The sequence below is a fragment of the Furipterus horrens genome, unplaced genomic scaffold, assembly GCF_987537825.1.
Source record: "Furipterus horrens unplaced genomic scaffold, mFurHor1.1.pri manual_scaffold_17, whole genome shotgun sequence".
Taxonomy (NCBI): domain Eukaryota; kingdom Metazoa; phylum Chordata; class Mammalia; order Chiroptera; family Furipteridae; genus Furipterus; species Furipterus horrens.
The window spans coordinates 115,139,042-115,164,570 of record NW_028327187.1 but is presented as its reverse complement, the minus strand read 5'-3'; the positions used below and the strand labels follow the sequence as shown (position 1 = coordinate 115,164,570).

The window sequence follows — 25,529 nt, the reverse complement described above, 5'->3', positions numbered from 1 at the left end:
TTTGATGCACACAGGCAAATGGACCCTTTTCGTCCGGTAACAACACCTCCTTTGATGGGGCAGACATCTTATCAGTGTAATACAATAATAGCAGCAATCTTGTTTCTTTTTTTTTTTTTGAGTGCCTAGTATATGCCAATTCTTGTCCCAAGTGCCTTAAAATATCATTTCCAACTCAAAAAGTAATCCTATAAAATAGGCAACTTCATCTCTCTCTTTTTATAACAGGAAAATTAACACTTTAGGAAAGTTAAACATGGGGCCAAGATCACGTAGCAAATACATGGCTGAGTAGGGATTTCAATTCTGGTAGCTCATTCCAAAGCTCATGGTGTCCCCATCATCTCGGGTGTTTCCCAAGATGTGGTTCCCTGAGGTGTGATTACAAAAGTATCAGAATGCCCTGAAAATATTCATTAGATAGTGCAGATGTCTGGGTCCCATCCTAGTGCTACTCAATCTGATTCTCTGGAGTTCAACCCAGGAATCTGAGTGTCTGACAAATTTCCTTCTGACTCTGCTGTATGCTCAAGTTTGAGAACCACTATTACAATCTGATGCCTTGATCTTTCAACAGAGTGATCATGGTGGCCTCCACTCGACAGAGTGCTCGTGAGGGCTGTTATGATGACCAGCGCTAGGGTTTTTAACACAGTGCATAAAAAGCAAACAAATGGCACAAAAGACTGTCCTAGTCAGACTCTTGAACCATCTGTCAGCCTCTGGATCTAGGCACCTCTTCTCTATTACGGGACAAAGCCAGGTTCTTTTCTGCCCTTTCCCATTAACTCAGATACTGGCCACTTGGGAGAGGCATCAGGAAATGAAGGACATCATTAACACTCAGAACAAACTCTGGGTCCCTGCCAGGGCTCTCTGAGTTTTTATATCTCTTCCATCAGTTCTGTGGAATCATGGCCTCCAGGGTGCCTTCTGCCTTCAAGGACAAACTCAGAGCCACCTTCTCTAACAAATCTTGCTTTCTAATGCCAATGGGAAGCAATGCCTCTCTCTCTGAGCTCGTAAACCCTTCCAAGGGCCGTGAAACTGCACAATTGCTAACTACCTAGAACTATCAGGTCTTGACTGGCTTTATTCTTCCTTGTTTGAAATTCCTGTACTAATTCTGCAAGTTTTTTAAAAACAAAACATAATAAAACAGCTATATACATGATTGAATTTTTGTCCACCCACACAGACCAGCTTTGCCAAACAGCCACGAGCTTTAGGATAATCAACTGGATTCTGAAATGCCCAATATGCCAAGAGAACCTACAAAGTGATGAGATTAATTTTCTTCTGTGCTTTATAGAAATAAAAGAGGTGAAGTCAGTGCTAGGGAACAGAACTATGTAGATTTTAGAACTAGAAGATATCTCGGTTAATCATCCATTCTAACCCAGTGCTCTGATAACTAAAGAAATAGAAATCTAAGAAGACGAGGTCATATTGCTAATGTATAGCAAAGACGGGACTACAGCAAAGTTTTCTGGTTCCAGAGCCAGTTTTCTTTTTACTGACCCAGGCTTGGGATCTTTGTCTCACTACCCCTGCCATCCAACTGTCTTTTTTCTCAATTAATTCCCATCGTCTGTCTGAGATCAAGAATGATTACATTAATGGTTAACTTACTCTTGAGAAAGTTACCCTCACTTTCTTCCTGCACAAACCTTTTCATACGTATAAGGAGTAAAGTTTAGTAATAAAGAAATCATGTCAGAAACTACCATTGAGTCATTTATTAATTCAACCAATATTTCTTGTTTCCATCATATTCCAGGCACAGACATAATGCAGTAAAGGAAGTAGATAGGAAGGACGAAAATTCATCCTGTCATGGAGCTTAACATTATAGTGTGGAAAATGCTCAACAGACAAGAGAAATCAGTAAAATCCTATATTAGTAGTAGTGAGTGCTAAGGAGGAAAAGCAGGGAAAGGGAACAGGTGGGGGTGGGGGACTGTGTCTCAGACAAGGTGACCAGGAAAGGCCTAACTGAGAAGTAAAGACCACAACTGGGGAACCAAAATATGAACTATAACCCAAGAGAGTCCTGACATCAATTTCTACAGAGAGTGTCAAACAAATGTCAGGTTTGGAAAATGTTGGCCAAGGTGAAAACTGATGTTTTTCCGCTGTTGTTGGTAGCCCAGGTGGCAGGAAATGGGACAGAGAGGAACAGCGCAATTAAAACGGTGACAACTGTACTTTCAAGGAGGCCAGGAAGAGTTTTTTTAGTGTCTGAGGTGAAAAGAAATGCCTGACAGTTTGTGGTTTCATCTAAAGAACTTTTTCTTAGAATACAGAATTTAGAGAACAGAATTAAGATGGGTAAGAGGTATTATTTTGTTTTAAAAAGTCCAGAGAGCGTGAAGTAATGCCAAGACTACTTGGCAAAATGATACGTGACTTAAAACTTGATGAAAATATTGAAAAGTTCAGTCATTTGATTCAGCCAAATATGTAATTAATTATGAAGATTTTGGCTGAAGTGTGAAATTTATATACAGTCAATAACAAATTCCACATTTTTGAGAGCTTTCTATGTGCAACATAGAACAGTGTTTCAGAGACCCAAAAAGGAGTGACACACTGTTATACTTCAGTAAAATTTTGACTTTGCTAAATCCATTTTCTGTTCCTCCTGGGTAGCCAGCAGGAATACATTTCCCAGACTTCCTTGCAGTTAAATATATCTTATGGCTCAGTTCTGGCCAATGGCATTTGAGTAGGCATGATGGATGTCCCTTCTAGTTTTGGCCCATAAATCCTAGAGGATTGCAGAGTCTCAAGATGCAAGGAGCTGTGTCCCTAAATCACAACCTGTAAGGCTTTCAACCAAACATCTTGTGAAACTTTATGTCAACAAGATATTTATGTCTGTTGTGCACTAAGATTTGATCCTGCTTGTGTTGTCCAACTAATATAATTAGTAATTAACATTTGCATGGAATTTTATAGTTTGCAGACTACTTTGACATATCAAGTGATTCTGGGACCCACCCTGAGAAATGTCATATTTTTATTTTTTCCATTTCATAAACTGAACTTGATGTTTATTGAGCATTGAATTAATCTGTCACAATCATACATGTAAGACCCAGAGGGCAAAGATTTTAAATCACTGGTTCTTAAATTTATAAAACATAATTGGTATAAGACAAAGTATGGAAATAAATCTAATGCAAGGCATTTGAAAAATATAGAAAAAATATCAAGAACATTCAAGAGGAGACTAGCACACTTGGTTGTAGAGAACAAAAGGCTCTAATGAAGTAGGTAAGTTTTATGGTGAGTGTTAGTACATTGACAAGAGAAATGGGAGAAGAAACAGAGAGAAAATGCCTGTAGATTTTGACAAGCAATATGCATGGTAAACAGAAATAGAAGAGAGTTGGCATTTGTTCTAAAATTTCAAGGGAAGTTGCAAGCAATGCAATTTTCTGAAGGAAAACAGGAACTGGTAATTCAATATAAATCAAACAAATATTTATTGAGTGCCTGCCAGATGAAGGGCCCTCCAAAAGTGTACAGAGGGTACCAAGAGGAGGTAACGAGGGCACAGCCTGTGTTTTAAACGTGTTTATAATCTACTGGGGAAATATTTAATAAATGTCTGTTGTACAATGTTAAGATGAACATCAATGAGAACAGTAATGGGGTCCAAGGGGCAGAGAAATGACATGGGTGAGTGGCATGATGACACAGGAAAGATAGGTGAAGCTTGACGGAGGAGGTAAATGTCAATATTGACTTTGGAGAAGGTGCCACCTTTGAGGATGGTTATGAATATATAAATTCATGAGAAACATATAATTCCAAAGAGAATGGTTTTATTAATATTTTGAGCAAGGCTACTGGTATGTGAATAATTAAATGACCCCAAAATGATGTGACCATTGTTTCAGGCACAGATTGGAACTGATAATTTGAATATCTTTGTTTAAACATGGAATCACATTACAGTGATATCATAGGTTGTAAATTTCTATTCCTATTCAAACTGCATGGCTTCCAATGACTTTAATGACACGCACTATAGACCAGAAGGTGGCATGTGAGAGATTCATTATGCCACCAAGAAGCAATCAGGAGGCAGTTTGCTAAGATGCCCTGCCAAAGAAGGGCCACCTACCATGAACAGGGCTTCATAATTTTCAATCATTTTCTGCACCACAGCAATGATGGCTGTGCTTTCCTCAGCTCGGGCAGAACTCTGGACTGAGAATTCTTTGTCTGACGACTTCTGCTTGTGCAGCAGGTTGGGCCCAAATATGGTGGCCAAGTTTAGAGATGTCATTTTGTTCCCAGTGACCTATAGGAACAGAGAATACAAAAACTGTTACTTTTGCCTTTCAAAATGCCAAGTGGTTCAATAGTCAATGGAACCTTTTCCTTTCCTTTTTTTCTGCAAAGACTATATTGTCTCTGGAAGAATCCTTTTGCCTTATATCCTGGATTGAAGCTCACAGTGCAGCGGCCCTTTCAATAGCATATTGGGTAAAATTTCACAACTCTAAGTTAGTTATTATGAAACTGGTACTACATAAAATTTTTAACCTGTCTGCTCCTTAAAAATATTGATGTCCATCCATCCATTAATCCACCCATCAAATCATCCATCCCTCCATCTATCCCTACAGCCATCAATCAATCATTTCTCCATTAATTCATCCACTCAGCACCTACCACAGGCTAGGCACTTTTCATGGATTTTTATTATTTAAAAAATTTTCCAACAATGATCACAATACAGTCCTTATTTTAAGGGTTCACATTCTAGAGGATTAGGAACCTTATCAGTTACAAAAAGTGAGTGCAAAGTATGAAGCTGTCAACTCCGGAGGCCCCAGGGACATTCCAAAGAGGTGGCCATATCTGCACAAAAACTGAAAGGAAGAATAGAATTTGCTAGGCTGAAAAGCAGAGGAACTGGGACAGAAGGCAATTTCACAGAGGTGAGAACACCATAAGCAAAGACAGAAATGAGTAGACTAACCTTAAGACACACCAGGAAGCAGAGTGTGGCAGAGGGTTCCGAAGGAAAGGCAGGAAAGGGCTAAGTAAGAGTCCTTGCTCCATATCCCTTGTGGGGCAAAACTGCCCCTGCTTGAGAACCACTGTTCTATGTAGTTTATTTCTCTTGTTGGTACTGAAATGCAGAGTTCCTGGCTGAGTATGGCAACCGGTTGCTTGGTGGGGATCTATCTGCACAATCTTTGAGAGACACCCTGGTGCACAGCACGCAATTCAAGAGTCCTGCTTCACAGCCAAGACAAAGCCTCCTGAGCCCCACCTTGTCCCATGGAGCATTGAAGTGGCGGCTACCAGCCCTGCACTCCCCGGGCGGCACGTGGGAGGCATTATTTTTAGAAGGTGAGGCTGTTTTCAGGTTTTCCCCCAAGGAAAGTGATTTTATGTGGTAAACACCAGGAATTTCCAAGGACGTGCCCATTATGTAAGACTGTTCAGTTATTTTTCTTTGTTTTGTTTCATTGGTATAAAATATGACAAGTTTTCATTTTATTTTTCATCTCTCTTCCTGCAAATTCATGGCTAGGGATAAAATCAAATAGATGCCATTTTCCAATTCATCCCTCTCAAACTCTGAAGCATTTGAGATGCTTTTTCCCTTTCCCTGTTACAATAATATCAGAGCTTTCTCGTTTTTTAAATATTAACAAATAGAAGATTTTGGGGGGAGGGGTTAAACCACAGAAATTTATTTCTCACAGTTCTGGGGGCTGGCATGTCCAAGATCAGGGTACCAGCCGATTCGGTGTCTGACGAGAACCCTCGTCCTAGTTTGCAATGGCTGACTTCTACTTGCCTCCCAGACTTTGTTTTCTTTTAAAAGAACGTTTCGTACAAGGACAATCCAGAACTCTGTTTCCGCTCTCTCCTTCTCCTGTTGTTATTCTGGGAATGCAATACAATCCGTCTGTAAAATTGCACATAGATTCCAGCTGCAGATCATGCTGCTGTGGTTTGTTAACATGGCTTTGTTTTTATTTTATTGTTTTCTTTAATTGGAGACTGGTTCATGACGGCTTCTCCCCTTGCTCCCCATGTCTCAGCATGCATATGGCTATGTCTGGGTAATACAACATGTACTTGGAGGGCGGTTCGTTATTTCATCATTAGCCAGCCAAGTCAAGGAAAAATGTCATCTCTACTAAATAGGTATCTTAGATCATTGCTAGTCCTAATATGAACGGTTCACCTTTATTAAAAGTTTAGCATGGACAGTCACTGGGCCAGAGGGCTTTCCATAGGCTGGTTCAAGAATTCTCACCAGAAGCTTGTGAAACAGCTCCTACTTCTGCCCTTGTTGGCAGACAGGGAAGTGACACCTTGGAGCCTGGGGCCAGGAGGTGGCGGAGCTGAGAAGCAAACCTGGTGGCTTGGTTCCAGGTAGCCCCATGCCCTTCATCACCACCTTGCACCACCCCCCCCAGCCCCCCATCCATACCTGAGTACCAGACCCTGACATACCGCGGGGAAATGGAGCACTGGCTCCAAAGCAGTGCCCCGACCAGGGTGAGGAGAGAAAGGTGCTCACTGATCCTGTTACAGTTCCAAAGCCAACCCCCTATTTCCTGGAGGCATGTACCTCCTCAAAGGTCAGTAACCCTGGCCCGACTTTGGTGGTTTCTAACTTCTTTCTGCCTCATGGTTTTCTTTGCAAACTAAAGGCCAGCCTCGAACTCTCTCACCCAAAGAGTGTGTACTCACACCACATTTGCATGCAATGCCAGAGGGTTCTTGGACAACTGCAAAACCACAACTCTAGAGGTTTCAAGTATGTTCCTGCAATATCTTTCTAGAAGAAATGAAATCTTTCATACTCTGGGAATTTATTTTTCCCCTAAGGAGCAAAGCAAATAGCAAACTAGACAAAATGGAATAAAACAAACAAACACAAGATAGAAAAACAACACAATTTGATAAAATACCACTATTTTTTCCCCAAGAAAAGCACTGATTGACTAGTCAACAATTTTTTTTTCTCATGCCCTTCTTTTAGATATCTTTAAGATCCCATTAGTTAAAGATGTGTTGAATTTTAAACATCCAATTAGAAAGGAAATGTGTTCATTTTATAAAGGAGGAAGCTCAGACCTACACACTCCCTCCACCGCAACTCTGTTTTCCTTCTTCTTCCCCTATTTTATAAATACAAGGTCACGTAGCAAGGTGCTGGAAGAGCCTGCGAGCCTCTGAGCTTTTTGTCTCCCTGGTTCAGTTCTCTTCTATGTTCCAATCTGTAACAACTACCCAACAAATAATGCAAACACCTAACACAAACTAACAACCAGGTAAGACAAAAAGCTCCAAGTGCTTTGTTTCTTGAGCATATTTTACAATTTAATTTTTGGCTCCCTCCAACCTGCTCATTCTGTATTCTCTACCCGCTCGCGCCAAACCAACTGAAAAAAAAAATAAACAAAAAACTTCTCTCTTGTTCCTCTCCCTTTGCTCTTAACTTCTACCAGAAGGCGTTTTGAGCTAACTCCCATCTCTATGCAGTGCTTATGTGGTCTGCTTATTCAGTCCCTGCACAGCGTTTACTCAATTTCTACACATGGTTTGGGGTGTAGTTTAAATTCACTCCTCCCCACGAAGCCATTCCTGACTGTTGTGGCCCATGTTCATCACATCTTCTCAGCACTTCTCTAGTGACTCTGCACTGCACTCCCTAACTCTGTATTTGCCCCATGTCCTCATGGCCTCCACCCCTTAGATGCCGCAGGATCTCAGGAACAGTAATTAGAAAATCCCTCAACAACCCTTTCTGGTTTAGAGGAACTCGGGGTAGGTGCCCAGGATGTACATGGTTCAAATATCAAGGCCATTCTTACATGAAAGCAATTACAATGCAAATTGCTGTTTTCCATATCGCTATTTATACAAAAGCTTCCTAAGTCGCTCTGGCCCTGTCTCTAACCAATCCACAACAAGAATTACACCACCTTAGTGGAATCCTTCCAAAGATTCGTTCAGGCCTTAAAAGAATCAATCACCTACCCCCTTACAAAGGCATTCGTTACTCTATGACCATAGCCCAATTTCCCCTCATACCTCATCAGGACTTTCCCACTCTGTAGCCTTTACTCCAATTCAAGATGGCTGTGTGGGCTACTTGCTTTTCTGTAACTTACAACCATTCCACAGAAGAAATGTTCTCCTCATATTTCCCCTGCAGCTTTAATTTTTGGTTACTAATCCTTCATTTTGATTCAAGGTTTAGGTCAAGACTGTGTAGGAAGCCCTGGAATCTCTCACTTCCCTTTACAACTTTGCCGTTACCAGGGTATTTTCATATTCCTTAGAGTCATTAGTCTCCTAAAGCGCTGTGCAGTGCCAGTTGAAGAATTTGTATTCCCAAAGTTCAGAGAAGCCAACGCAGGTATAGGAAGGTTAGTAGATCTCTCTAAGAACGCATGGTCAGTGAGGGATAAAAGCCACCGGGTGCTCTCAACCGGGGTGATTTTGTCCCTTCCCTCACCCCCCAGAATACTTGGCAATGTATAGAGACACTTTTGGTTGTTGAAATTATGCTGTGGGTGGGAAGGAGCTGCTTCTTGCATCAAGTGAATAGATGTGAGGGGTGCTGCTAAGCATCCCACAATGCACAAGGGCAGTTCCCACTACAAAGAATTACGTAGTTCTAAATGCCAATCATATGGAGGCTGTGAATCCCTGACCTAGACTAGCAGGTCTTTTTTGCTTCCTATTCTATATTTCTGGCTTTAGTAACTTAGACTGGTTTGGATTCGACGCACAGCTGGGGCTTTACTAATTATGGGACCGACCCAACCACTACTAACCAGCATGGCAACTTTCTGTGAATTAGGAAAAAAGTCCCTTCCTCAAGATACTTTACTGTCTCCCTTGGTTATGGAGGATTCACAAGAACATATAATGTTATATGTAATATGTAGCTAGCACATGGTGAGACACATAATTGGTAACTAGTATTTCAGCACGCTAAGTTTCATTTGTACCCATCCAAGAAGATTTTCTTCCCGTTGGCATAGGCAATGGAGTCTTGTTCAGCATTTGGACTAGAAGTGTCAGAAAATGATTCTAAAACAAGCAAGAGTGAGTTCAGTTGGACTCTTTGCTTTCCTCAGTTCCTTGTGGGTCCCCTGACACCCGACTTTTCCCTTCTAACGTAGTACTTACGAAGCACCCGAGAAAAACTGACACACCTACAATGATTAGGCAGATGACTCTACAGCTCCCGTGATATCTATAGTCAATCAACGATGACACCAAGATGGGTAATGTAACTACGTAACCATTATGAGAATTATAGTGTATCCAGCAAAGAGCTGTGCCTACTGAAACAAGGTGTCAGTATCATATTATGAAACCTGAAGCCAGCCGAGGTTTCACTAATTATAACTACTATACAGATAAATGGCTAACTCAGGAAAGGGCCATTCTTATACCTGAATGGGGGATGAGAAGAAGAAATGCAGAATTGCCTCTCTGGGTTAAAGTGAAAAAATTATATATGCCTACGATTTGGGGAAATAAATTCGGCAAAAGCAGAACTGAATCCACAATGCAGCTGAGTTCTGCGGTGAAGTATGGAATGCCTTTGGCCCCTTGCTGATTTATAATGTGTGTTAGCATACTGAAAGGTCTGAGATCTCCCAGGGACTCCAAGGGCAAGGAGAAGTATGACTGCATAGTATCCAAAGGGGAAACGAGTCTCTTGTTAAGGTGGAGATTAAATAGGCTGTTTGCTCATGGGTCACCTAAAATTGAGGCAAGCGTTTCCTCTGTCCAAGGCTCAAACCTAAAAATACCTTGAAGCATATGAGCGCGACCAAAGCAAACCGGGTTCCAAGACCTCAGATGAGGGAGGCTTGAGTGGGGACCAGTCCAACAAGAATATCCCAAGAAGGTCCGTGGGACTATGCAGAACCTGCCTTCAGCAGCTGACACCATGTGGCATTGAGATGCATGGCAATGGTCAGCAGATCATCATACCTTCTAGTTCCTTCCACACCTGGTTTGGAAGCAGGACTGGCTTTCCATTGCATTGAGCCAGTCTCTGTTTTGGGGGGATGGTTTAGGAGAGAAAGGACCTCGCAAAATGAAACTGCTACACTTCCAGCTACAGGGCAGATGGCAGCTTCAGGAACAAACTGGACGAATAAAGAGGTGACATCGCATTTCAGCTCCAAGGTAAAGGAACAGGTCAAGTTCCTTACAAGGGCAGCAACCTCCCCTCATCTCCATTACTTCATTCTTCATGATTGTAAGTATCTCTGTAGCTCTTTGTCTGCTCCACACAAATGGAAATTCGAGATCTCGAGGTCAAGCATCATCATGAAAAATGACTGTCTCATTAAGAAGCATCCTTGAAACAGGGGCCTCTGCACTCTTAGGGACTGTCCCTCTAGAGACAGCCCTGCATTAGTTCTTCCTACAGAGACACGTGGGGAAAGTTAAGGTGTATTTCCACTAGGTGATATGTTTGAACCAAACTGACGGCTGGCCCTCTTAGACAAGAAAAGGGGAGAGTCACAGTGGCTGTGGCAGCAGAGGGTGCATACCTCTTGGCCGTCTTTGCTGACGTTGTCATTGGCGTGCCTGGCCACGATGGAGAGGAACTGCAGGAGGCGGTGGAGAGTGTCGCAGTTGCAGGGAGGTAGAAGGTAGATGAGGAGCTGCAAGGTGCCCAGTTGTTCCTCTGGTTCCAACACTACACAAGGCAAACAGAGGTGCTCTCAGTAAGTAAAATGGGGGAGCTTTTGCACTACTGAGGTTCGGAGGACAGGTGCCCTCTCAACTTTACTCAGAAGGGGATTATCAAGTCACATTTCATTCCCTCCCAACTCTTCCATTGATTGAGCAATTTCCCAGCAAGGCTTTATGACCCAGGTCAGAAAGGGTAACTTAGTTTCCCTTACTTTCTTCTCCCTCCTATCCCTGCCATTACTCATTATTTACTTTATGTATTACTGTCTTTCATTTTTCACAACTATTTACTAACAATGACCGAGGACTTCCAAATATTGTAAAATCTGAGTTAATACACAAGGAATAAACTTCTTGTTGGAATTAACCAAGACACAGCACAACGACACTGTTTTCTCTCCTATTGTGACCCTATTTGAATTGTAGCGCTAGGGGACAGAAGATATGGAGGCTGACACAGCGCTGGCTATTCCCACTCCCCCTCCCCCTCCTTTTCTCCCCAGTGGGATCTGTGTCTATAGCCCTGAAGCACCTGGCACTGGGCTATGCCATCCTGCTGCCCTGGAATGCTGCCCACCCCTCCTTTCTCACTCCGGCTCCCTTTCTCACCCCTTCCTTGTACAACACATGCAGACTCCTTTCCAGGCACAGACTCAATGTGAATTCTTGCTGTTACTTCAAAGCATCAATATACAGCGCTTTCTACCATCCTGGGGTCATCTGAATGCATCCCAAATTCTTCTCGGCTACTTCTTTCTGTGCTATTACAACTTTCTTCTTGCTAATTCTCCCCAGGGCGAATCTCAGAAAATTCCCCGAACAGCTCACTCATCAGAGACCAATAAATAAGGACAAAAAAGTGATTGGGAAAACACATGCACAAGGTTTGGATGAGTGAGTTCGACATCCCGGTAATCCAGGGACACATTTCTGCTAACGGCTGCATTACGCACAGAGAGTATTGATGAAAGCTGTGTACAGCTCCCTGGTGAGAAGGGGGTCCGGCATGTCCCTCAGGAACTCCTTCAGCAAGGCAGCTACATCATGAACACTGTGTTCTTCCTCCAGAGAGACATCAACCCCACGGTCAAATTCCTCGCGTAGCTGGAAAAATAACAGTTCAAATGGCAGTCTTATAACACCACACCTCTACATTCAGGGCCCAGTAAAAGAAGTGCTGTGCCTTCCAGAACTGGTATTAAGTTTATGCAGGCCCAAGGAGGAGAGGCAAACAAACAATGTGTCACCTTGATATACAGAGTTTATGCAACTCATCCATGAATATATATATGTATTCCTCCATCTAGCTCTATCTCTTTCTCTATATATAACACATTATTAAAGAAAAGTATCTGTGGGTGTACTGTTAATAACAGTTCAATAACGACACCCCGAAGTTGGGAGGAGGAGCTAAGGGGTTAGGTCAACTATAAATGTGGGAGGGAAGAATTAATCCATTACACAGCACTTTTGCACGTCAGCAATCCTACCCTGTTGGAATTTCGACACTTTACAGAAATACTCAACAAGAAAGCAAGGAGATTTTTCTGCAAACGATATTTAAGACCCCGATGAGCCATTCGTAACCAAGTCTTGAAAGATGGTAATAACGAAATAAAAGCTGCCTTATATTTGTCAGGTAGCCGTATGAACGGTTCCCAGAAGGATCCTCTGCCTTGCATCATTACACTAGGTTTATTACTATTTATAGCAGCAGAAGACACAACAGCAAGAAGAAGGGAGCCATAACTCTGCACCCTACTTTCATCGCTGACAGCTCAACTTCTCTTATGCATTGTTCTCTGCTGTGGAAATAATTATGTGAGCTCACCAATCTTTCTATGCAATAAACTCCCGTAAGAGTTCATGCGCTCAATCATTCATTCATCCATTCATTTAACAAAGATGTACTGTACACATCCTGGGTACCAGGCTCTCAGAGAGTGGTGGTGAACGAAGGAACAAAGTCCTTACCCTCCCCAGCTCTCAAGCTGACAGAGAAACAGGTAAGAAAGTGGCAATCCTACAAATAATTAATTAGCTGTTAACATTGTGACAATTGTTCTGAGGAACCTGAAACACTAATTTGAAAGAACATAAGCACCCCTATGTTAATTGCAGCATTATTTACAACCGCCAAGATATGGAAGCAGCCCAAGTGGCCATCAATAGATGAGTCGATAAAACAACTATGGGATATTTACACAATGGAATACTACTTGGCCGTAAAAAAGAAGGAAATCTTACCATTTGTGACAGCATGGATGGACTTGAGAATAGTATGCTAAGTGAAATAAGTTAGTCAGAGAAATGCAAATATCATGATTTCACTCATATGTGGAATCTGATGAACAAACTGAACTAACAAGGAAAATGGGGACAGATCCATCGATGGAGAATGGATGACAGCTAGTGGGGGTGGGGAGGGTAAGAGGTGGAGGGATTGAGCAGAAAGGGAAAAGGACACAAGGACAACACTGTGGTGATTGCCCGGGGGAGGGGGTGTAAGGGCAGGAAAAAGTCATGGAAAAAATACAATAAAGATTAAATTTTTAAAAAGTGTATGGTACTAAGACAGGATATAACAAGATAAAATGGTGAGTCAGAGCATCTTTCACTCTTGAAGTCTAAGTTTAAACAACCACTAATTATATTTTTATTAGATAATCTCCATGCAAAGGTTTTCCTTTGCTAGATCCAGATATAACTGAGTAATCCTGGACACCACCTCTCCACCTGATGAAAATGCCCATTACTGTTCTGAATTGCTCATCGATTCCAGGCAACTTCGTATTAGTGGGCATCAGACAGCCAGAAAGAAGGCTTGCACCGGGGCCACTCCTACTTGTATTTGTTCAAACACACCAAGTTTCTTTTCTGAGCACACACACATGTAGAAAGAATGGACAATGGAAAGAGCTTGGTCTAGATTGCGTGATCTTGAATTTCACACTGAAATTGTGTGATGTTGAGTTAACACTTCTTAATCTCTCTAATCCACAAAAGAAGTGGTTGGAAGGAGCTACTCTGAGATCTGGTGGGTGGATTCAATGAGATAATGTTTGTGAAAATACAGTCGTCCCTCTCTATATCACGGCCTCACTGTATCGCGGGATTTTAAAAAATATTATATTTCATTATTTATTGTGGATTTTTCGCTATATCGCGCAATTTTGCGGTACTGTATATGTATGTTGTTAAAGTTACATAGGTTTAAGAGTGTAGAATAAAGGTAAGGTTCCTACTTCGCGGGGTCGGGGGGCGGTCTAGAATGTAATACCTGCGATAAGTGAGGGAATCCTGTATCCTGCAATTCCACTCAGGCCTAAGATATGTTACTGTGCTATCTTCCTTTCTGCAAGTCCTGCCGTGGAATGGAGCTCAAGAGTATCTTGTGTGACTATGAAAAATGAAAACCAACCAACAAACCAAACAGAAAACACACCTCTTTTGAAAGCCCCTCTTATCTTGACAAAAATATAGATGAGGAGGTATTTATTTCAGTTAGTTGCAATACTATGAACAAACATTTCTTCAGCTTCCTCCAACTAAACATTATTTTCATTTGTGCTTATTTATCCTCCACTATATTTTCCAGGTACCTTGATTTTTTAGTTGTTGAGTTCCTTATTTATTTCTGTTGGAACCAACAAGGGGAAAATGACATTTTAATTTTCTTTTCGCCGACAAATGAATTCTTTTCTCCAAGGATGGTTTGCCCTTTAGGAAGTCATCATACACACAGATACCCGCCTGATCATAGAACCTATTCCTGAAGCTCTAACATCAAACTTCAGCCGCAAGAATGCTGCACAGTACAGTCTCTACATGAAAAATGAATTGGGGATCAATGGTTCTGTGAAAAGTTTATGAGAATTAATTATTTTTGAGAAAGTAAAGCTATAAACATAGCCTTATATGAATGTTAATGACATTATTCCTATTGCGTGATAGTAAAAATGGGTGCTATACAACTGTTTTCTATTTCTTATCACTTGCTGATTAGGTACTCTCTGAATCTCCTGCTTTTACAGTTTCAAGAATATATTTATAAATTGGTTTTGTTTGCCTGTACATGCCACGCACACGTCTGAATGTTTTGCTTTCAAGTGTTTGATCCTAACTCAGTCACAACATTTTTGAGCTTCTGAGTCGTTGCCTTTTACATCTTGAGACTCAATTATGCTATAATTGGCAGGAAGGTACAGAAAAGGTATTCAGAAATGAATTTGCATATGCTTGAACTTGGTACTAGGTAATTATATTGCAATTCAAGTGAAATGTAAAATATAATCTTTAACCCTGGCTGGTGTGGCTCAGTGGATTGAGCGTCGGCCTGCGAGCCAAGTGTCGCTGGTTTGATTCCCAGTCAGGGCACATGACCAGGTTGCACGTCAGGTCCCCAGTTGGGGGCGCGAGTGAGAGGCAACCACACAGTGATGTTTCCCTTCCTCTCTTTCTCCTTTCCCCTCTCTCTACAAATAAATAAGTAAATAAACAAATAAATAAAAAAATAATTTTTACTTTGCACTTACTTGTCTCACTCTCTTTTTTGAGCTTCCAACTCGGAATATCCCCACTGTCTGGAGGCCTGCAAATAAGCAAACACAATCAACAGTTTGGTTTAATGGCTTGGGACTCTGGAGGAAATCAAAACAGAAACAGAACAGAAGGCCGGCACTGAGCTGCACCGTGCAGAGCAATAGTAACTGAACAGTGTGCAAGGATGCTTATTTACCCGCCACTACATTCGCCAGGCACCTGCAGGTTAGCCCTGTAAGCACCAGGGTAATTTTATGTTAATCATTTCTGATAAAAATGTTTTTCATGTGATATTACGTACTTCCACAACTCCCTATGAGAAAACTTCTCTTATTGTTCAGAATAATGACTTAATTGTGCATTTTATAAGAAATTTTAGCTCTTTATCAATATTTAAAATAGATATTTCTTGTTTACTGATCAGAATTAAAACATGTGCTTATTAAAGAAAATCTATAAAATGTAGAAAAATGTAAAATATAATAAAACATAACATGCTTCAAAAAATACCTGACGCAGAAATAATCACGGTTAATATTTTGGTTTATGTCTATCAAGCCTTTTCTCCATATATAAAGGAGTGAGCAAAAGTAGATTTATAGTTGTATTACAAATACACAATACAATAATCAATAAATAATATGATTATAAATTTTTCACATACAACTGTAAACCTACTTTTGCCCATCCCTGTATATATGGAGAGATTGCTACTACTTTTACTCAATACTATGTTGTAAGACTTTTTATGCCAGTAAAAGTTCCTTGTAAATGTCCTTTAAAATGCATGCAAAATACTTTATTGTTTGAATGTGCCAGAATTTACATATTTCCCTCTGAATGACATATAGTCCCCAACACACAGGCACTTGTTTTGTATTATAAAGGATTGTATTATGAACAACTCTACATAGGTCTTAGTTCACATTTCTGGCTTTCTTAAGATCATACCCTAGAAATGGGATTATAGAGTCAATGCATAAAAAAGGGTTTTCTGGCCCAAAATTTCAGTAGTGCAGAGGCTGGGAAACCCCACTCTAAAAAAAAATGGGTATCTTAAAACAAACAAATATCACTATCAGACATTAGATAGTTCAACAACAGTTCCTTAATATCATTACATTTCTATTCCACATTCGCATAAATTCACAAACTTGATAGGTTGATGTGCATCTAAGTGTCTTAATGTATGTGTTCCCCTTCTCTGTGTTTTTTCCTCGTAATTGGTTTCATGGAGAAACATCATTGATCCCCTGCTTTGGATTTCCCCATGGTCTGGATGTGGACGCTCGTGGTGTCATTTGTAAGTTACTTTCTCTCCTTTATTTCCTCTGAAGACATAGTCAGAGCCAGAGTTTCCATACATGTCATCAAATATTATAGGAAGAAAACTACGCTCTCACTGAACCGAGTGAGTCTTCTCTGTGCAACATGGAAAATTTTAATACAATAATACCAGGTCTCAGCAATTACACTGTTAGCTACATTTATTTTCTTATTTTCTGATGGTTTTCAGATAGTTGAAATTTCTACATAAGGGAAACAGCACATAGGGCATTTTCTACACAGGTCATACTGATATTTTTCATTTGGCTGAATTCCTCCAGGCTCTTCAGAAATGTCCATTTCTATGACATGATTTTATCAGTTATAGTACTTCTCCCTTGGCAGAAAATGACTACAGTTTATAAAATAACTAATTAGTGATCAATTGCTATAGTTCCTATCTATCTCAACTGACTGTTACCTATTTTACATTTAAAATTTGTTTATTTTACTTATTTACTTTCCTCAGGTAGAGCAAATGACAGCATTCGGACAGCCAGTGCTGCTCTCTGACATAAACCCCGCAGCGACTTCCTTCACAGAGAAGATACAGCCCAGGCACTCAGTGACCGTGACTTAAGACAATCACTGATAAAAACAGGTGTACATAAAACAAGGCATAGATCTGGCAAAGAAGCGTGACTTTGCTGTGTCCTGTCCCAGAAATTGATGTGATCATCTTTCTTTCCTTTTCATCAGAAACTGAAATGAAAACTAGACCCAGAAAACCTGAATCTCAGGCTTAGGGAATTCAAGTAACAAGGGCAGGCATAATAAGCAGGAGGCCCCACCCTAAAATCGTCCTAAATCCCAGAAATATAACAGAGTTTCATTCCCCCTTATATTGTCTTTTTAAAACATGTGTGCTTCTGGGGAACTTAGGGTGCTTCAGGAATTTTCTCCTGATAGTACAGGAAGCATTTGGATGAAATATAAGGTGGGGAAGGGTGAGGTGGACAAATACAGGTGGAGTCTACGTAATTGTCTACACCAGTTTGGGAGAGAATAGAAAGATCTTTAATAAATGTTTATAAGGCTAAAGTGAATCAAAGTCTTGCTACCCATTTTAAAAACTGGCAAGAAAAGTCTTATGAAGGAATTGTGTTTGAAGTATGCTTTGTTCCCATTGGTTTAATGTGAACATGATTAACATCTGTTTGATTTTGAACATGTCTCTTATTTTCCCGGAGCCATTTGGTCTAAATACCATGGAAACCCAGAACAGAATTAGGGCCTTGAAAGATCACCTAGGTTATCTTCTTCCATTTAGGCCCTAAAGTGCATTTTAACTATTCCAAAAAAGAAAGTGAATTGCCCTGATTTTAATAAGCTTAAATGAAATGCTATTTTACAGATTATAATTTGTTTTCAAGTAGAAAATAAAAAGACATACCAAGTTTTCTTTCACAAGAGCAGTTACTCAACCTGGCTCTAGAGTTTTGCATAATTGGAATGCAATTTTCTTGTTTAGAACTTTAAAAAATATTTACAATTCACTTTCTATATACTTTATAGGGAAAATTATAGTTATAAAAGTATCTGTTTTTTTTATTCATAGTGTAATTGAGTCTGAATTTACATATTCATGGTATTTTACTCTTAAGCTGTTAAGCTATTTTTAAAAACAATTCTGTGTAAAAAACATTCATTGAACATCTACATCATGTTAATCATGATACTAAATGTTGAGAATTCAAAGTGACTAAGACCTTTTCCTTACCCTCCAGTTTACATGCCAAGAAGAGACAGCTAGATAAACATATATACACACATATACATACATATATTAAATTTTTATATGAACAAATAAAATTTCAATACAATTAATTAATTAAATCACTCATGTTATCAAGTGATTTCCATATATAATGATTTTAAGAGACTTAGCTATATCTTTAATAATTTAATAATTTTCAATGAATTCCCAGTTTTACTAGAAAGAAATGAATGAGAATAATAACAGTAGCTATATCTACATAATAGCCCCCGAATTCTTCCTCTTCCATTTTTTTTCCCTTTATTACAATGAATATATTATTTTTTAATTAAATAAGCAGTTAAAAATTTATCTCATGTCCACAAAATGCATGCTAACACTAGAGCAAACATACTAAGTGGAACTGAGTCGCCAAGAGGGTCACTGTGAAGAAATTCTAAATGGACATCTTCCACAAAATGCAAACAGAAATATAGAAGCCTGCTGTCAAAAGCTGTGTATTTTCTATTAACTTTAGGAATGGTTTTCAAATCTCTTTTTAAGAAGCTGGACTCTTATTTTGTAAAGGAAGCCTTATATGTAACTTCAATTCATAAAGAAGATAAAAGTGACTCTGCTCTGTTTGAAAGGAATGCTGGGGACAGACCCAGTCTAATAGGTCTTGTGCTCCCCTAAACTGCTTAGCCTTAGGGTCACTTCTGAAGACTCTTGGGGTCTGGGCAGTCTGAATGCCATCAAGTAGATTCTCACCCCTCCAAATTTTGATTAGCTAAGTAATCTCTTAGGCAAACACATCCATAAACTATCTTCACAAAGGAAACTTTGGCTCAAAGTTAGATCAAAGAAACACAGAATCAAAATGGGGGATTAAATGAATGACGCTTGAACCACTGAAAGTCCTTAGTGTTTGCAACATGGACAGACAAGAAAGCTTACCATGTTTTTCCAGATGCTGGCAGCAGCTGTCCACCAGCCTGGGGACCTGTCTGTAAATGGGATTCAGGCTGAGTTTCTTATCTCTGGCTTTTTCTTTCTTATTTTGAGCCTCAGCAGGCAGGGAGAGTTGTAAAGCTTCTAGCAGTCGAGACTGATTGTCGTCAAGATCTGTGATAGAGTCCACTGACATTGCGCCCTGCAAATCACACACAGATATGAACAGAGTGCCAACACAGGAACGAAAACAGCTTATCACACTTGAAATAATACTGCTTGATTTAATTGTGCTGCTTGCATATTAAAAGGAAAAGAAACAAACATCTTTTGAAAAAGTTAGAAAACCTCCATGACATAGAGGAAGGTAATAGCTGTTCCAATTTCAACAAGATAACATTTTCCAAAGGGAAGACAAGAGATGGCAAACATGTAATTAAAATATTTTGACTCAACCACTTCATTCCTTGAAATAAGAAAACATCACATACTCAATGAATGAGGTAGTTAGAGAAGTCTTGTGAATGAAAAAAAACTCAAGTATGACTCTAGAAAGTAGATTTTTAAAATAGGATGATTCCACAAAACAATCTTAGTCCAGAAGCAGCACAAAGTACTTTATCAGGAGATACCTGCAGGGGAGTGGGGAGATGAGAAAGGGAAGGTAAACCAGCCACTAAAGGGAGGATTACCAAACCTATGACCACTGTGGGCAGCTGGAGTCCAACTGCATGGGGACCTCTGGGAGACAGTGTAGATCAAACACCTCAGAACCAGCCCTGCTAAGGTGCGACGGAGTTTGGGTATTTACACTCCAAGTCTCAAGAGTCACTGATGAAGAGCAGCTTCTGGTAGGGGCAGGGAGGTGACGTTAATGCCTCAGTACTTGCAGCCTGTCATCTGTATGGGTGGGCTTCTCTGGCCATCAGAGAAAGCCCTCAGCAAAGAGATGAGGCACTGGCAGGGTGAAAGAGGGACGGCATGCAAGGAATGGTAAAGGCTGAGGGGAAGGAAACAGGGCAGCAGCCATGTCTGCAGAGCCACCCGTCCTTTGATGGAGTGGAGAAGTTGGCTGCTGGTGTCCTGGGATGGTCTGAACAGAGGAGAGAACTTTTGGGAGGCCAATTGCGTGGCCCTAGGTTCCCAGAAAACTCTAATGTAGAGTTTTGCTGTTATTGCCATGTATCCATTTGAACATGCAGTCTGAGAAGCAGTGAATAACAGGATTGGAAGAACCATTCCATCATGCAAATTCAAATGTGCCATAACATTGTCATTTCTTCATTTTTAAACATAGTTAAAGCCTTGAAAAATAGCGGTGACTAAAGTACCCCTCTGTCTTGGAGAGGTCCAGAATGTTGGGGGCTGATCAAGAAATAAGGATCTCAAGTGAGAAATGTCTGGGGTTTTAACTAGGGCAGTAGTCCATGGCTGGAGGTAACAAAGATCTGGGGACCTCAGGTGAGAGCAAAATGAGAGATCTCCCACGCCAGTGGGAGTTTTAGAGACATTTATCAACTGACTCAACCGATCACCAGCCAGTTATCCTGAAAACTCAGCTTTCCTTGCTTGAAATGTGAAATACCAAATGATTGCACAGTGCCTAGATATAAAACTCACTTAATAAATAGTACTATATCAATATTGATTTTATACACACACACACGCACACACGTGCACACACACATACAGACACACACAATTCTATGGTTATGTTTGAGAAAAAGGAAGTTCCATTGAAAAGAAAAATGTCATTGATTACGAAGACCAGCAGCAGTCCACAGGGCCAGGCATGGTTCTCAGTTGGAGAGGAAGAAATTAACAAAAACATCTAGCCCTGCCCTCGAGTCCCACAGTCTCATGGGAGAGTCTCCTAATACAACAGAAGATTGCAACAGACTAGCATCAATGGTGATGTTGTAGAATGTTCAGAATACCATGAGGCATACGGGTAACCAAGAAGGGGCACCCAGTGGCTCTGAGAGGGACCAGGGAAAGGCTCTGAGGCTATTCCAGGTGCCATACAGTCAGTGTAAAAACTTCTCCCTGAATGGAGTTGTTGATAGATACCTGGACACAAATGACATTTACAGTTTTCACACGAGCAAAGGCGCAGAAAAGAACCTTACACATCTTCAGTTGTCCTAGCACTGGTGACAGAGAAAATACTGGTCAACTCACCCTCCTCCTGGCCCGAGGAGCTGGTTCTGGGGTGTTCGGGGATGTAGACTCATTTGGTGTTTCCGAGGTGGAGCTGAGAGATGAGTTACTGCTTGATAGTTCTTTGTTTTGTCTTTTATTTCCAAATGGGAGAAGGGAAGCAACAAAATCAGATGCATCCTTTTGCTCGTCCCTCTGTGAGTCCTGCTTGAGTTTATAGGCCCGGTCATTTGCAATGACTTGGGATAAGGGCATTCCAAATGCCTGTGGGATGAATTCTGGAAACAAAAAAGACAAACATTCATTTCCAGAGAAAGACTGGACCAGCGAAGACTCACTCATGTTTCAGACCTCAGGGAAGACATATTCAAATGACTGTTTTCAGAACTTACTGCTCAATCAAAATACGAAGGTCACTTTTGTATTTCCCAGAGTGGCCAAAGATTCTGTTTCAATAAAGCACACTAGTACGTATAGAGAATACAGGTGTTAAACATCTCCGTCTCTAGTTTCTCCCCACATATATGAAGTATATTTTAAAGGAAATAACTTTATAGAAAAATGTGATGTTGTTGATAGAATGTACATAATACTTTATCCTCACAAGTGCAGAGTTTTACAAGCTGTTAGTCTTCAACATATATTCTTAAGAGCCCCCAAAACTTACAAGGCATGGCAAGACTCTGCAATTGTACATTCATTCAGCAGGTATCTATTGAATACCTATTACGTGCCCTGGCAAATTACACAATGGGGAGTCTACAGCTTATGAAAGGTAGGTCCAGTCCCTGGTCTTGAAAGGTGCCAGGCACAGAGTCACATATGTAAATAAATGTCATAGTGCTTATCATGTGCTAGAATAGAGACACATGAAACAGAGACCGGAATTCAGTTAAGTGCATACCCTTTGAGGTTCCTAGTAAAAGAGCCAGCCCATGAAACAAGAATCGGAGAGGCAGAGGAGCAACCTGGGAAAAGTTTGCTCTGTTTTCATTGTGCTGCGTGTCCCCACAGGCTGGCTCCAGCAAGCCGGGTTGGGACTGTCCTCCTCGTCATTTTTACCCAAGCCATTCTGCTGTCATCGTGCAGAAGTGGGCTGTCACCATTAAATATCTGGTGAAGGGACCAGGATACAATTTGTTAAAGCCTCTAGTTAGGGTAATTTTGAGGAAGGAGCATAATGCAGAAATCTAGGGCTTTACTTGGAAATGTACATCCAGTTGTTTCCTGGGTCTCTGCAGTCATTTGTATACACATAAATTGTAAGCGGGCCAACCCTTAAGGCTAGGCATTTAATGTGCAACATTTTAGATCCATGCTTAAAAGCATTAATAATTAAATTAAATTATTTCTTTTAGACTCAGAATTAGGTCTCCTAGCAGCAGCAAATTGGAGTCTTGTCTCTCCATTATTTTTATAACCCCTATGAATAAAATCAGAATGATCAAGAGAAAACATTTCTAAAGTTGTTTGTTCTTTGAAGGAAAAAGCTAACATTAAATCAGGTAGAAAGAGGCTTTCAAAGGTTTTCTTCTTTGATCCATGGCAACATTTTTAGCTTCACTAAGCTAATGGCCATCTCTACATTAAAAGCACAAGTAACACTTGAAAAGTCTGCACCTTAGTTCTGTCAAAACATGCAATTCATTTGAAGTGGAAAATGAAAACCTTAGCACTTTGGCTCAGCATTCTGGGATTTTTTTCAGAGGATGCTTACCATTCTCCACCAACAAACCGAGTGGCATATAATAATCCAAAAAATAATTTAGGAACCTTTTTTGAGTGATCAGTGCGGACAGTGTAGCAAGACCGAACAGTCACTACTGATAAAGGCCACTCCCGCTACTAGCAAAATTAGAAACCCAAGGGGACAGTGCCGGACAACCTGCTGCGCACCTCAGGGTTTATTGTGTAAATCAACACTCTTTGGCCTATGGGCATAATCAAATAGTCTTACTTGAAAAAAGTTGGGGAAAGTGTAGAAACATGTGGATTGCAAGGCTGATTGCTACATGGAATATACAAAAGTCGTTAGGGGATAATAGCAGCAAAGAAGACATTGATAAATATATCAAGTGACATGTGTCTGCTCATGAAGACATGCTCTTAGCAGAATTTAACACGAGATATGGACTATTGATTTCTCTCCTAGCCATGCTTTCTATACGAAGAAATCCGACCAGTCTCATTTAGAGATTTTTAATATCCCTGGGGGGGGCGGGAGAAGTGGGTCTCCCTTGGAATCTTTCATTTTTAATATCTGAAATTCGGTCACTCTCACTTGTAAAATGAAATAACTGAATACGCATTAAACTGATAGAATAGGTGATGTCATTCTCCCCCCATTTTTCTTTTTCTTTTATTCACATTTAAGAGGTGTAGCCACCTAGAACAGATCTTTATTTCTAATAGGTTTCCTTTCCTGGCTGAGTTTGTTCTTTCGGTAATAGGGTTCTGAAGTAGTCTCTTTAGTTCCTTGTTGCCTTCTCCTGAGCGCTGTTATAAGCTTCAGAAATGAGACCTCTCTATGGTTCTAAACTTGTGTTGCAGTGTCTAGTTTCTGGAAAATTCTAGGCAGAATTCCTTGAATATTATCGCTTCTCAAATTATGGCTATTGTGCAACTGAGAGTTCATCACAAGTATATTGAGCAAAACCCTCTTTTATGTGTAAATAAACTGTTAGGCATCCATGCTTATCTGTGGGTTCAAAGCTCTTCTGTTTGTAGAAAAAAGAAACCTAGAGACTCTGTGGTGATAGCAGCTAATAAAATTGATAACAGGGTTTTAAAACCATAAGGACATTATCCAAGACTGTTTGGGGGCCAGGGACACTGTGTATCATGTTCTTATCTATAGTGTACGTTCACTAAGGACACCTGCTGCCCTCTTTATTTGCATCTCCCTGATGGCTAGTGATGTTGAGCATCCTTTCATATGTCTGTGGGCCCTCAGTATGTCCTCCTTGGAGAAGTATCTGTTCAGATCCTTTGCCCATTTCTTAACCCGACTGTTCATCTTCCTGGTGTTGAGTCCTATATGTTCTTTGTATATCTTGGTAATCAAACGCTGTCTGATGTATCATTGGCAAATATGTTCTCCCATATGGTCCGTTCCCTTTTCATTTTGGTGATGTTTTCTTTAGCAGTGCAGAAGCTTTTTAATTTGGTGTAGTCCCATTTGTTTATTCTTTCCTTAATTTCCCTTGTCCTAGGAGATATATCAGTGAAAATATTGCTGCGTGGGATATCTGAAATTTTCCTGCCTATGTTTTCCTCAAGGACTTTCATGGTGTCACTACTTACATTTAAGTCTTTGATCCATCTTGAGTTTATTCTGGTGTGTGGTATAAATTGGTGGTCGAGTCTCATTTTTTTGCATGTCCCTGTCCAGTTCTCCCAACACCATTTGTTGGAGAGGTTATTTTTACTCCATTTTATGCTCCTAATAAGATGCTCCTATTTATTTTTAGATGATCTAACCCAAGAGGTCATTTAGAGCTTCCTGTTTTCCTTATTTTACTCTTGGATTCAAATGATTATCATTTTTCTCATGCGCAGCTGTTATGAATGCAAATGCTAATATTCAAATGGAAGAAAATAATGTGAACTGATTACAACTATGCAAGATCTGCATGTTGCCCCCTCACACACTGGTTCCCAGGACATCCATGTGATGCGTATGTTGACATAGACAGGACTTTATGTTTGGAAAAGATGCCATGTAATTAAGCTTCACTTAAGCCTACGGCATCTTCTTTTTAAATATCATGGCTACTTTAAAAAAGAAAAAAAAAAACTTCTTTGTCATGAAGCCTGATATTTCTCCCCTTAGCTGGATAGGTGATGTATCTTTTCTTTGGAATCATCAGGACCTGTTTCTCCCCCCAGCCAGCTCTCTGTGGAGCCTTATAGAACACTGCCAGGTTTGCACTGAGCCTGTATAATATATAAATATGATTTGGTTGGAAAAGTGTACAGTGGCCCAGAGCATAATTGTTGATTACGTCCCTTGGTCCTTCTTTCCCTGCTCACATGCATTCTTGCTTCCTGCTGTTCTGGGTTATAAGCAAGCACACATACGTCTCCCTCTGTGGAGGGAACTCAATATCTCCCACAAAAGTGTTCATCTGCTTAG

General features: G+C 40.4%; 1 protein-coding gene across 2 annotated transcripts in view; it reads right to left on the bottom strand.

Moving 5' to 3' along the window:
* The window catches only part of ARHGAP6 (Rho GTPase activating protein 6), a 222,823-nt gene that overhangs the window by 28,515 nt on the left and 168,779 nt on the right, over positions 1-25,529 (bottom strand). For both annotated transcript variants that reach the window (XM_090263915.1, XM_090263916.1), the window contains exons 4-9: positions 21,416-21,672; positions 19,241-19,436; positions 15,255-15,310; positions 11,673-11,823; positions 10,575-10,723; positions 4,136-4,315 (exon numbers count right to left, since the gene is read on the bottom strand). In XM_090263915.1, the coding sequence (XP_090120041.1) occupies positions 4,136-4,315; positions 10,575-10,723; positions 11,673-11,823; positions 15,255-15,310; positions 19,241-19,436; positions 21,416-21,672 (989 nt within the window). The remainder of the gene's footprint in view (positions 1-4,135; positions 4,316-10,574; positions 10,724-11,672; positions 11,824-15,254; positions 15,311-19,240; positions 19,437-21,415; positions 21,673-25,529) is intronic.